The sequence below is a fragment of the Podarcis cretensis genome (genome assembly GCF_951804945.1).
Source record: "Podarcis cretensis genome assembly, chromosome: 6".
Lineage (NCBI taxonomy): Eukaryota > Metazoa > Chordata > Lepidosauria > Squamata > Lacertidae > Podarcis > Podarcis cretensis.
The window spans coordinates 6,848,728-6,862,901 of NC_137175.1; the positions used below are offsets into that span (position 1 = coordinate 6,848,728).

Below are 14,174 nucleotides of genomic sequence, written 5' to 3' on the forward strand. Positions count from 1 at the left end.
ACGCTTCAGGTTACTGATTCTGCTAGCCCAGAAATAGTACCTTGGGTTAAGAACTTTGCTTCAGGGTGAGAACAGAAATCACGCTGCGGCAGCAGGAGGCCCCATTAGCTAAAGTGGTACCTCAGGTTAAGAACAGTTTCAGGTTAAGAACGGGCCTCCGGAACGAATTAAGTTCTTAACCTGAGGTACCACTGTATGTGTATGTTGGCATCCTTCTGTCTTGAGATACAATGGAGTATGCCTCCAGGGGTGAAGTCAAACCACTGCATTTGCAGCACCGAAGTGAGCTCCCTAGGGCTCAAGCCTGGGCAGTGTGGATGGAGGTCCTGAGCTGCCCAGATGACCAGACTCTCAGCCTCTCTGATGTGGTCCAAGGCTCTCTCTTGTCCCACCACCAACCATGCCTCTGATGTCGATGGGACGAGAGAAAGTGCTTAACACCTGGTCAGGTGTGTGTGTATGTGTGTATGCAATTTCAAGTCCAATACAGTAAAAATGTCCATGAAAAATGTCCACGGTAACTAAAAGTTGCCCACCCTTAACAGATCTGTTACCAAAGCCCTGGCCTAGTCATTTTGTCTAGTCCAAGAGAAGGGGAGGCTAAAACAACTCATCTTGGAGCTGCTAAAATAGTTGGGGGAAATCAACCTAGATGCCCCAGCAGCAGACAACTCTGTGCTACTCTTAGGCATAGTGATTTAATTTACCGAAACTGTAAATGCTTGCATGCATTACTATGTGTTTAAATCTGATGGGTCGGTAGCTGAATTCTAGAGAGTTCTCTAGACGTTCTCATGTGATTGGCTAACATTGGTCACATGAGAGGTGTTTAGTGAAGGAGAGACTCCATTTTTATGTGAAGCAAGATGACTGTGTTTTAGAATCCACTGTGAAGACTGCTAAGTTGAATAGAGCGTTGGAGTGCTTATTCTCTGCTTGGAAGAAAAGAGAGCTAAGCGGCAGGAGAAGGTGAAAGCAGAAATATTTCATAGGAGCTGCATGGCATGGCCTAACTGAGATGCAGAAAACTGAGTGCTGAGCTCTGGAAAGAAAGGAAAATGTGGTTGTTTTGGAAGTTAGAAGAAGAGACTGTAAACCCATGCTTGGAGAAGCATGTGACTGTAAATATTATGTTGTAATTCAACAATAAGTTTCTGCAAGTCAAGTTTTTGAATGTTAAAGTCTGGACAGTGATTTAATTTCCACAGAAAGGTGTCAGTCATATATATGATTTGAGCTTCTTAGCTGCATTTTCGCTGCCCTCACTTCAGAAGCTACCTCTGTGTTTGGGTCAATTGTCCCATCTGCCTCCAAGCAGGAGGTCCTACTTCAAATCTTCCAGCCCTGACAGCACGACACTCCAGGAAAACCATGGCAACTGTTACTCTCCCACTCAGTGATGCCCTTCTCTTTTATTTCTGCTTTGAAGGCACAAGCAGACAGACCCTCAAGCTTTGTCCTTCAGGGGCACCAGGAGGTCACCACCAGCCTGCTCAACACTCGAGTTCTCCGTTGACTCTTGGATCTTGAAGTAAAGAGCGTCATCAAAGCAGAGTTGGTCAGGCGGCTGTGCTAAAAAAGGCAGTTTCAAAACCAACCCGGTGAAGTAGCCACCCACAAGGGACACGAGTATGGAAACACCGAGAGCTGCAGCCTGGTGGAGAGCTTGCTGCGTGGTGCTCCTTCCCATGTTCTCCCCTGCCAAGGTTGCCTCCAGGGTGACGTTCTGTGGCAGGAGGCCACGCTGAGGGAAGACCTGGTGAAGGCGAGGTCCGTAGGCCTCATCCGGCACCAACAAGATGGCTATGATTCCGCCCACAGCGCCAATGATGCCTGGTAAGCCGTGAAGGTTGTGGATTCCACACTGGTCCTGGAGGCGAACTCTAGTGGCCAAGAACGGTGATATGTACTTGAACCCAAGGATGCAGGCTAGCGAGGAAACAATTCCCAGGGCGAATGCCCCAGCTGGTGAAATGACCATGTCTGCTACTGCACCAATGGCCACACCTCCGGCCAACGTGGCGTTCTGCAGGTGGCACAGGTTCAGTTTCCCCTTCTTCTCCAGGAGGCTGGAGGTGGCAAAGGAGGTCAGGGCGCTGGCACTGAGAGTAAGCCACGTGTGAAACACAGCCCTGTGCTGAGCATCTCCTTGGTGGGCGAGGACAGCCACGAAACTGGGCCAGAACACCCAAAGAAACATGGTCCCCACCAAGGACAGAAGGTCGGAGATATAAGATGGAGTCTCCATTGGGTGCCCAAGCTGCAATCGCGGCCGGTAGAGAGCGATGGAAGTGCCCAGCCCGAAATAGCAAGCAAAGACGTGGAGGGTTATGGTTCCTCCGACATCCACTGCCTGGAAATAACTCACGATGAGCCACTCGCAGGCCACGTAGAGAGGGATTTCGCACAAGCTCATGAGAAGAAGCTGGATGGGGCTTGTTCGACCCAGGATAGCCCCAGCAGAGATGAGGACCGTCACGGCTGCAAACTCGGCCATGAGGATGTTGTAGAGGCCGAGGTGGACTCTCCCATGTTGGCCGTAGTGTACAAAGCCCTGGACAACCAGGGCCCACTGGGTGGAGAAGTTGGCCAGCAGGAAGTTGCAGGCCACGGCGCTGACTCCGTAGCCCTTCATGAAAGCCAGCAGCAAGCCCAGCCCCACCAACAGCATCAGCTGGATGTCCTGGAAGAGGGGGAAGATGGCGTAGACCTGGTTGGCGGATGGGTCAGCATCAGCAGGCTGGCTGGCGGCGTCCGTGTGCTCATCGTATGTCACAAAGAGGGCGAAGATCACTAGCACAGCTCCCTGGAAGAGGAACAGCAAGGCAGGCAACCGACAGCGGAGGCTGGTGGAGAAGACTTTGGACATCTTGCAGCAGGAGATGCCAAGAAGATCCTGCAGAAAGGGGAACACAAAACCACAAGGTCAGCCAGTTCATTGGCAAGCGCTGTAGTCAGAAGTAATTAAAAATGCCTGCCATATTCTTGTTGGCTTCAGATAATAATAATAATAATAATAATAATAATAATAATAATAATTATTATTATTATTATTATTTATACCCCGCCCTCCCCGGCCAGAGCTGGGCTCAGGGCTGCTAACACCAATAAAATCACAGTAAAAGCATAATGGTGGGGGGACCAATTTAAAATACAGGTTAAAATGCAATTTAAAATGCAGCCTCATTTTAAAAGTAGCTGATAGATCAAAACCATAAGGGGAGGGAAACATAAGGGTCAGACTGAGTCCAAACCTTGGGCCAGTCACACTTCTGTGAAGTCTCTCAGCCCCACTCACCTCACAGAGTGTTTGTTGTGGGGGAGGAAGGGAAAGGAGAATGTTAGCCCCTTTGAGACTCCTGAAGGGGAGTGAAAGGCGGGATATCAAATCCAAACTCTTCTTCCTCTTCTTCAAACCAAAGGCCAGGCGAACAGCTCTGTCTTGCAGGCCCTGCGGAAAGATGTCAAGTCCCGCAAGGCCCTAGTCTCTTGTGACAGAGCGTTCCACCAAGTCGGGGCCAGTACTGAAAAGGCCCTGGCTCTAGTTGAGACCAATCTAACCACCTTGCGACCTGGGACCTCCAAAATATTGTCATTTGTGGACCTTAAGGTCCTCCGTGGGGCATACCAGGAGAGGCGGTCCCGTAGGTACGAGGGTCCTAGGCTGCATAGGGCTTTAAAGGTCAAAACCAGCACCTTAAACCTGACCCTGTACTCCACCAGGAGCCAGTGCAGTTGGTAAAGCACTGGATGAATGTGATCCTGCTGTAAGGACCCCGTAAGGAGCCTCGCCGTGGCATTCTGTACCCACTGGAGTTTCTGGGTCAGCTTCAAGGGCAGATTGGAGATAGCACTACGCAACACAATAGGACATTAAATCTTTCTTCTTTTTTTAACCACCATATGGGGGAAAAATAGACTGATAACTTTCACATCTGATGCTCTGGTCTAAACGCTGCACTTAAGGTACTGTCACTGTTTATCTTTTATTAGTGGCATTAAACATTAACCAGCGATAGATTCGGAACTGTTTGGCAACTGAGCTTCTTTTCCTGCAGCACTCCCAAACTACACGTGTTTTTCGATTTCTTGAACCATTAAAAGACACGTGTGCAAATACAAACATTGCGGGCTGCCAAGGCTGCCCCCAGGATGTGTGTGTGCACTGTTGCATAGGCTTCTGGCGTTACTGACAAATGGCAAATAAACCTAAGGACCTAAGAAAATCCTGGGGGCGGGGTGTGTCCTGGCCTAAAGCCCGACTTGTTCAGAATCCTGTCCTTACAGGGTTCAAGCAGGACCTGAGAGCAACAGCACTCTCATCTCCAATTTCCACTTATCGAAATGATAACATAAACTGAAACGCATCTATCCTTCAATATCTGCAGTCCTCTGAATGCTGTGATGCAATTCTCGAAGCCGGTAATCTGCACATAAATGAATGCATTAGGGATAGTGCGTATAAAAATGGTTATGCAAACGAAAGTAGCACATGAAACACACTCTTTTAGGGGGAAACGGCTTGCGTAAATGTACACATTAAGCAAAATTGCGTACAAAATTAGGACTAAAGTACACTAAAATGCTGAAGGGCTTTAAAATAAATACTGTATTTCCCCATGTATTTTTGACTCAGAAACCATGTCAAAAAAAATGGGTTTGTCCTATACATGGATAGTGGTGTGGAGGGGAAGCTACGTGCAATTTCCCCTAAAAAAAGCTCAACTACTTTGAACCATCTCCCCTCATTTTCTTTAAATTTAGTCCCCCAAAATTGTACAGTGATGCAAAAGTACAATCCTCTTTTTTTCTAAGACTGCAAATCCTGGAGTTTCCTGCAGGGTATAAGGAAACAAATGATATGCACCCTTGCCAAATTCAGCTGTTATTGTGACAGAATTTCTATCACCTTGGAGGAGAATTTCTTTTTTCTTTTTAAATAATTTTTATTAACTGGCCAATCACATCAAATTAAATCACATCACATAAATTCCAAATTACAAAGCCAAATTTTTAAATTTTGTTGGGGGAACCCATACTTCAAGATCCAAAGGGGGATTCAGATCATCTTCTTATTACTGCGTTAATGTCCAAATCAGTCCCAATCAGTCCAGACAAAGTTCATAATTCTATCCAGTCTTATCTTGGTGTTTCCACATCATATCTTGTTCATATAATTTCTCTTTTTCCTTTACGATCTCTTCTGTTAGTCTCCTTAAGCCGGTAAGCAAGTATAATGACCTTGGAGGAGAATTTCGGTCACTGTCATACATTACTGGACTGCAACTCCCATCAGCCCCAGGCAGCGTCACCAATGGCTAGGTAGGATGGGAACCGTGGCCCAGAAAATTCTCGAGAGCGCTAGGGGTGACTCCCCCATCTGTGACTCCCCCATCATTCTGCCTGGACGCTGAGGTCCAGAGCGAGGGCCTTCTGGCAGTTCCCTCACTGCGAGAAGCAAGGCTACAGGGAACCAGGCAGAGGGCCTTCTTGGTAGTGGCGCCCGCCCTGTGCAACGCCCTCCCACCAGATGTCAAAGAGAAATACAACTACCAGACTTTTAGAAGACATCTGAAGGCAGCCCTGTTCAGGGAAGTTTTTAATGTGTGACATTTTGATGTATTTTTAATCTTTGCTGGAAGCTGCCCAGAGTGGCTGGGGAAACCGAGCCAGATGGGCAGGGGTACAAATTATTTATTATTATTATTATTATTATTATTATTACTTGCCTCACAGCAGGAATTTGCAAATTCAGAAGCTTCGGGGCAGTTCTCTCTTCTAAGCCAGTTTGGGGTTTGCTTCACCTGTTGCAGAAAGAGGAAAGGAGCCGTTACATCTTGAGGAGAAAGAGTGCTCTGACGAGGTTTGAAAGGACACAGACAGTGCTTACCTCAGATTTGTAATAAATACGACATGACTGCTGATATGGACACTCGGCACCTGATCCCTGTTTTCCGGGAATAGCCAATGGGTGGAAAGGGGAGAGGGGTTCTGACTGTCTATCCCACTTCCATGCGATGGTTGGATCTCCAGCATAAGGCCTACAAGCGATCACTGAACAGGTGCGACCGAACCCATCCAAGGACTGAGAAATGATTTGTCCTCACCTGTTCTCTGCCTTGCAAGCCCCAGAGGGCAAAGTCTCCCCTTGTGTCTATGGTGGTGATAACGATCAAACATACAGCTGAGAGAGGGAGCATAACCCTTTCATCTCCAGCAGGCCTGCACTGCTTTACTTATCTCACAGAAACGGGAAGAGCTGTGGCTCAGTGGGTGAACATCGGCCAGGTTCAATCCTGTGCAACCCTTGCTAGGGCTGGGGAAAACTCTTGGGAACCAGTGTCAGATATATACCCCTGCAGGTTGCAGCATGTGCCCTCCCTCAGGAGGATAGGGGAGGGAGAGAGGGAGGGAGCGAGAGAGAGGTAAAAGAAGAAGAAGAAGAAGAACAAGAGTTTGGATTTGATATCCCGCGGGTGGCGCTGTGGGCTAAACCACAGAGCCTAGGACTTGCTGATCAGAAGGTTGGCAGTTCGAATCCCCGCAATGGGGTGAGCTCCCGTTGTTCGGTCCCTGCTCCTGCCAACCTAGCAGTTTGAAAGCATGTCAAAGTCCAAGTAGATAAATAGGTACCACTCCGGCGGGGTGGTAAATGGTGTTTCCATGCACTGCTCTGGTTCGCCAGAAGCGGCTTAGTCATGCTGGCCACATGACCCGGAAGCTGTACGCCGGCTCCCTCGGCCAATAAAGCAAGATGAGCGCCGCAACCCCAGAGTCGGTCACGACTGGACCTAATGGTCAGGGGCCCCTTTACCTTTAAGGAGTCTCAAAGCGGCCAACAATCTCCTTTCCCTTCCTCCCCCACAACAAACACTCTGTGAGGTGAGTGGGGCTGAGAGACTTCAAATAAATATGACTAGCCCAAGGTCACCCAGCAGCTGCACGTGGAGGAGCAGAGACGTGAACCTGGTTCACCAGATTATGAGACTACCGCTCTTAACCACTACACCACACTGGCTCTCTGGTAAAGGACGCCTGGACAGTTAAGTCCAGTCAAAGGCGACTATGGGGTTGCAGCGCTCATCTTGCCAGCGTTTATCCACAGACAGCTTTCCAGGTCATGTGGCCAGCTGGACTAAACCGCTTCTGGCACAACAGGACACCGTGACGGAAACCAGAGCGCCCAGAAACGACGTTTACCTTCCCGCCGCAGTGGTACCTATTTATATACTTGCACTGGCGTGCTTTCGAACTCCTAGGTTGACAGAAGCTGGGACAGAGCAATGGGAGCTCACCCCGTCGCGGGGATTTGAACCGCCGACCTTCTGATTGGCAAGTCCAAGAGGCTCAGTGGATTAGACCACAGTGCCACCTGCTCCCCTCAAAAAGAGAGAGAGTCTGAGACTGACTATAGAACCTCAGTAGGATATACTGGGATGGAGCATGATATGTATTTTCCAATAATGCAATAAGGGTTCAGAATCTCACATTTGGTCTACATTTACTATGACACGAAACCGAAGTTGGAAGGGGCCTGAGGGTCATCTAGTCCAACCCCCTGCAGTGCAGGAATCAACACTACTGAAGAGTTAATACTATTATAAAGTTTTAACCTAGGTTTGTTGACGCTTCTGAACTACATCAGCGGGATATTTACTTTCTGAGCCTTTCTTTGAAGTTTTTGGTTTTTTTTTAAAAAAGTTACTTCTATTTTTTTTTCTGGGACTAAATCAAAAGCTGGAATGGCTTTGTAATTCCGGGACTGTCCCTGGAAAATCGAGACACTTGGAGAGGGTGTTGAGGGCCAAATTTGCTCTTGATGTCCCTAATCCCATGCCACTCAATTCTGGTGTCTATTCCAAAGGCAGATCATCATCAAACTCTCCAGAGATACATACCGGCCGATGTCCTGATGAGCTTCTCGCCTTCTCCCAGAGGGATGGGGAAGTAAGTCTTGGACTTAAAGCCTCAACCGAGCCAGCCTAGTTCTGAATGCTTCTTGCTCCTCTGGGGCCTTTTATAAATGTCCCATCAGGTTAAACAGGTTCTGTCTGACCTATTGCCAGTCATTAGTGAGAGCACTCCAGAGCCGGTTTGTCTCCGGAATGCGCTTCAGGGATGTTAGTACCACTTAGAAGTTGGCAGAAATAATCTCCCCACCCCGACCGCAATTCAAATATGAATGCTGTTGTCAGGGACTAGTTTATATTAGCATTGTAAATCATAATTGGGATGGAATGCTCTGCAATTGCAGCTTGGCCAAAGCAGCCTGGCATTTCGAAAATTAAGAGGATCTGTCGCTGGTCGAAAATGCGCTCTGCGTGCAGAAGGGGCCAGTTTCAGATCCTTGCTTTTTCAGATTTTCATTTTGAAAGGGGATCTGTGATTATACGGATAGTGGGGGAAAGGCCTTTCTGAAGCCCTGGAGAGACATTGCTGGTTAGAGAAGACCAGTTTCTGTCAAACTAGTGCCCTCCAGATGTTTCTGGGCTCCAGATGTTTCTGTATGCCAGGGGTTGGTGGCCTAGAGAGGTCACTGGACTAACTCACTCGTTGCGCACTCCCATTGCCGAGGGTCCAGATTGTACAAGATGCTGGGTGTGCACAGGATAACCTCCAACTTTTCCCCAATGAAAATAGTCCCATTCCATAATGGTAATTTTACTATTTATACCCCACACATCTTACTGGGCTGCCCCAGCCACTCTGGGCAGGTTCCAACATATATAAAAACATAATAAAACATTAAACATTTTTAAAAACCCCTTTTCCTATACAGGATTGCCTTCAGACGGCTCGGGGGCTGGATCACTCCCATTTGTCGTTGTTGTTGTTTAGTTGTTTAGTCATGTCCGACTCTTCCTGACCCCATGGACCAGAGCACGCCAGGCACTCCTGTCTTCCACTGCCTCCCGCAGTTTGGTCAAACTCATGCTGGTAGCTTCAAGAACACTGTCCCACCATCTCATCCTCTGTCGTCCCCTTCTCCTTGTGCCCTCCATCTTTCCCAACATCAGGGTCTTTTCCAGGGAGTCTTCTCTTCTCATGAGGTGGCCAAAATTTTGGAGCCTCAGCTTCAGGATCTGTCCTTCCAGTGAGCACTCAGGGCTGGTTTCCTTCAGAATGGATAGGTTTGATCTTCTTGCAGTCCATGGGACTCTCAAGAGTCTCCTCCAGCACCAGAATTCAAAAGCATCAATTCTTTGGCGATCAGCCTTCTTTATGGTCCAGCTCTCACTTCCATACATCACTACTGGGAAAACCATGGCTTTAACTATACGGACCTTTGTTGGCAAGGTGATGTCTCTGCTTTTTTAAGATGCTGTCTAGGTCTGTCATTGCTTTTCTCCCAAGAAGCAGGCGTCTTTTACCTCGGGTTAAGAACTTTGCTTCGGGATGAGAACAGAAATCACGCAGCAGCAGCGGAAGGCCGCATTAGCTAAAGTGGTGCTTCAGGTTATGAACAGTTTCAGGTTAAGAACGGACCTCCGGAACAAATTAAGTACTTAACCCGAGGTACCACTGTATGTAAATCTGGCACTGCACATGAGCACGGGTTCGTGTAACCAGTTTCCTCTTGGGCCGCACAGGATGTCCCTCTCTAGCAATCGGTCTAGCAAGGCCCCCCATGCACTCCAAGAACACTACCCACTGCAAGTAGGGATCCCTGGGCTCCAAATGGCGCGGCTGTCTAGAGAGAAGGAACCCTTGACTGCTGCCAAGATGGTGGGCAAGTAGCCAAGAAGATGTTACAAAACAGCCCGGAACAATGTTCCTTTGCACACACACACACACACACACACACACACACACACACCCCAAATCCACACCCCCTCACTATGATGCACGAAATAAACAAATAAATGCCTCCCACATGCTCCATGTTGTTAGCACATTTCGTTTCACATAATTTAAGCTGGGGGTGGGGCAATAAGATTTTGCACACACGTGCGCAAAGACGGGGCTCGTTTGCAGAGCTGGGAAGCAAGGCTCAGAGAAGGAGCCCTTTTTTTTTGAAACCCCGCCACCCTCGTTCTTTTTGTCCCACGCTCCCTCGTGGCTTCGTCAGAACCCGCCAAGGGGGCCTTTGAAGCTCAGGGTGGAATGAGCACGACATCTGGAAGAAACTTGGGTTAATGAAAACATAATCCTCAGGACGAATCCTGCCCACCTCCTGGGCGTTTTGTGTGTTCCACAGCCCTCCTCCGACGCACGGCACTGAAGTCATTCATTTGCCCCAGAGTGGGGTTGCTCCAAGTTTTCGCGTCTTCTCTTAAGCGTCCCGATTACTTGCAACTGTCACAAACTGTGATTGACAGATTGACTGGGTTGACATTTGATCCTGTGGCCTGGCTAACTGCTTCAGACCTTGCCCATCAAGCAGGTGGAAATTGTCGTCAGGGGCCTGACAGTGTGTGTGTGTGTGTGTGTTTAGGGTTGCCGTATTTCAAAAAGTGAAGATCCGGACACAAAAAATTGCTGAGCTTTTTTTGTTTTTTGCCAAGTTGTTGAGGCTCCCCCCCTCCGTTGTTGTTGTTGTTTTGGCTACATCTCAACATTTCTTTAAAAAAAGGTTTTGAGCTGTTTTTAAATGAAATTTGCCAAGATGCACTTCTAATATGGGCTGCCATATGTCTGGATTTTACCAGATGTTTCAGCCATTTTCACCCATACACTGTTTACCAAGGCCGAATACCGAACATTATGGCAACCCTGTTTTATCATTTTCAATATTACAAATTATATACCGTATATATATATTTAAATCATCTCATTAACATCAACTTCCCTTTCCCTCCTTCCATGATTCATTATTGTCTCCCCTGTTCAACTGCATATTCAAAATACTACTTTTCCCTTCTATTTCCACCCTATTTTATTTTCTCTGTTCCAATTATTCAAATCCGGCTAACGTTTAAAGGTGTTTGCAATGATTCTTCATATATTCCACAAATTTTCCCCATTCTTTCTTAAACCCTTCCTTCTCTTGGTCTCACATTCTGCTTGTTAGTTCCGCCATTTAAGAATATTCCCGCAAATCTGACATTCATCTTTTGTTGGGACTGCTCCTTCCTTCCATTTCATTTATTCATCCATTCATTTTATTTGTATACTGCTTTTCCACAAAAAGAAAATCATGCTCAAAGCAGCTTAAAATGCAAAAGCTGAAATACATTTCAAACGAGCACTACAAAAACAATTTCAACATAGTAACAGCTTTATTATAACATAGCAAAACAATAACAAATATAACAACATACAATAAAACACATTTTAGTGCTATAAATATAACAATATTACTTAAGCAACAGCAACTGAGCAGATAGTATCCAAGCTGCTGTGGTTGCATACATAAACAAATTATTTCGATCTTTTGGTACTTCTACACCTATTATTCCTAAAAGAAAGACTTCTGACTTTTTTAAAAAAAGAAAATCATCATTTTTTTCATTTCATTATATATCATTTCCCGACAGAGTTCGGTTTTATTACATTGGCATACCTTCCAACATTTCTTCGATGGAAATGGGGACGTCTTATTCCATAATAATAATAATAATAATAGTTTTATAATTTATACCCCACACATCTCACTGGGTTGCCCCAGCCAACCTGGACAGCTTCCAACAAATGTAAAAACACAATAAAACATTAAACATTTTTTTAAAATCCCTATACAGAGCTTCCATCCGATGGCTCGGGGATCAGATAACTCGATACCCTCCAACATTTCTCCTATGAAAATGGGGACATCCTAAGAAATGTGGGACATTCCAGGATAAAATCAGAAACCGGGATGACTTCTGTAAATCCGGGACTGTCCCTGGAAAATAGGAGAACTTGGAAGGTCTGCTATTGTTGGATAGTGATAGTGCAACAAGTGTAAGCAGACCAGGCAGGGCTGGATTTAGGTTTGATGAGGCCTAAATCAGCTACGGAAGGTAATGGGGCCTTTTATATGTCTAGCTGTCCTTTGTCAACAACAAATTCTTGCTGTTTTTTGTGTTGAATATATGCTACATGGTAGTTTATGGACCTAATAGGTATTTAAAGCCATTTGCACATAACAAAATGTGTATTTTATCAAAGTAATTGTTGAACTGAAATACAATTGGAAATGTACTGAAGAAAATGTTTAAATTAACATTTGTAAAAAAAAACCCAGAAGCATTTTTGTTAGGGATTGTAGGAAAAGACCTGCCAAGGAAAATAAAGAATTTATTCATGTATGTGACAACGGTGGCAAGAGTCTTGATAGCACAAGGATGGAAGAATGAGGAAATCCTGACGAAAGAACAGTGGCAAGAGAAATTGATGGATTATGCAGAATTGGCGAAATTGACATACAAACTGCGAGACAAGGACAACTGTGACTTTAAAGAAGAATGGGAACTTTTTACAAACTACTTAAAAAAAACCAACAAAACGAATTGGACTCCTTGGCAGGTTTTGAATAAACATACACAAATTTATTGAGTGTTAACATAAAAGACAGATAATTTAAGGATCTTTGCAATTTTACAATATGCAGAGAACAACATGTGTTGAAAAATCAGAGAGAGGAGCTGAGGGACGTCTTGGTGGGGGGAGGGAGGGTTCTTCTTGGGGAAGGGGGAGGGAAAAATGGGGGGGGGGAATGAAGATGATGTGTTTTGATAATTTGTTATGTTGAAATTCTTAATAAAATTTTTTTTTTTTTTTAAAAAGGAAATGTACATCCAGGTTGTTTTTTCCCCTTTATTATTTTTTTTAGGGCCCCCAAGAGAGTGGGGCCCTAAGCTATAGCTTGTTTAGCTTATATGTAAATCCAGCACTGAGACCAGGGGGCGTTTCTCACATGCCCTCTGCATTTCTCGGTCGGAGGAGGGAGACAATGGCCTCTCTCTGCAGTCACCGAAGACACCTTGAAATCAAAAGGAAATGTCAACCATGACTCAACAGACAAATGGAAATCAACAGCAAGCTTCTGTTCATTGATGGCACCTGTCCACACCATTTCTGCAGGATGTGATGTTATATATATATATATATATATATATATATATATATATAAAATCACACACAGAGGGAGGCTCAAACCATTTGCATCCCAGGTGCAACAGCTCCCTTAGGATGTCCCTACAGGCATGACCTTATAAACCACCCTCCTTCATGTTTTCGGGAGGGACAGAAAATGGGGCAGAATTCCCTTTTACTCCCTTTATGGTTTCGACCTAGGATTTCAATTGACACCCCCCCCCCCCATTTCCTTTCTATGTTAAAAAAAAGCCAACCCCGCTTCCCTTGAAGCAGGTGGTTTAGAGGGACGGATTGTTGCGGGGGGGGGGGGGAGGTCAGGAAAGAGCGTTAAATTGAGGAGGGGGGTGTCGGTGTTTTTGTTGTTTTGTATTTACGAAACCCCAGCTTTTTCCTGATGCCGACTGTGGGAAAAACAACAACCGGATGCTGAGCCCAGCCATCTCCTGAGGTATCAGACAATACTACCAACCACAATAATACAAGGATGATTTACATTTTGATTCTCCACTTTTCTTCCTCTCCCATGCCTCTAAAATAAATAAACAAATAAATAAATAAAAATTGCCCCCCCCTGAATTGCACCTGCCAAGGTCCCCCGTCTCCAGCTATGGTCTCCCTCGGAAGTGTCTGCCTAGATTCTTTATTTTTTTCTCCCTTCCATCCCCAGATGTGCTGCATCCTTTCTCTCACTAATGGAGAGAGAGAGAGAGAGGAAAACAAAGCAAGGTCTGCACATTTCCTTTGTAATAAACAAACTCTAAAACTTTTAGGGGCAGGCAGGGATTGACTCGGATAGACCTCGTGGGAAGGGAGGGAGGCCAGAAGTCCCAAAACATTCCCTTTTACAGGTGGGGAAAAGGTGCTTCCCACTCCCAATTTACTCACTTGATTATTCCTTGGATAGTCCTGGCATATTTCCCCAAAACAGATAAATTAAAAAGCGCAACTATAATGGCTAAGTACACACCATACAATTAAGTACAGTGGACGCTCGGGTTGCGAACGTGATCTGTGCGGGATGCACGTTCGCAACCTGCAGCGCTTGCAATCCGCATCTGTGCACGCGTGGGTTGCGATTTGGTGCTTCTACACATGCGCAAAGCACAATTTAGCGCTTCTGCGCATGCGCAACCGCTGAAACCTGGAAGTAACCT

General features: G+C 46.0%; 1 protein-coding gene across 3 annotated transcripts; it reads right to left on the bottom strand.

Moving 5' to 3' along the window:
- Positions 1 to 1,103: 1,103 nt before the first annotated feature.
- On the bottom strand, positions 1,104 to 10,258 carry LOC307218026 (ammonium transporter Rh type A-like). 3 transcript variants are annotated; one of them, XM_079980184.1, is made up of 3 exons: positions 10,172 to 10,258; positions 5,730 to 5,804; positions 1,104 to 2,896 (listed from the first exon to the last, which is right to left on the bottom strand). In XM_079980184.1, the coding sequence occupies exons 1-3, from the start codon at positions 10,226 to 10,228 to the stop codon at positions 1,448 to 1,450; spliced, it is 1,581 nt and encodes a 526-aa protein (XP_079836310.1). In that variant the 5' UTR covers positions 10,229 to 10,258; the 3' UTR covers positions 1,104 to 1,447. The 3 variants fall into 3 exon arrangements, 1 of the variants encoding a protein (XP_079836310.1); XR_013839663.1 differs by lacking the exons at positions 1,104 to 2,896; positions 10,172 to 10,258 and adding an exon at positions 7,899 to 8,338 and having other exon boundaries at positions 5,729 to 5,804; XR_013839664.1 differs by lacking the exons at positions 1,104 to 2,896; positions 10,172 to 10,258 and adding an exon at positions 5,891 to 6,340 and having other exon boundaries at positions 5,729 to 5,804.
- Between the last annotated feature and the right edge of the window lie 3,916 nt (positions 10,259 to 14,174).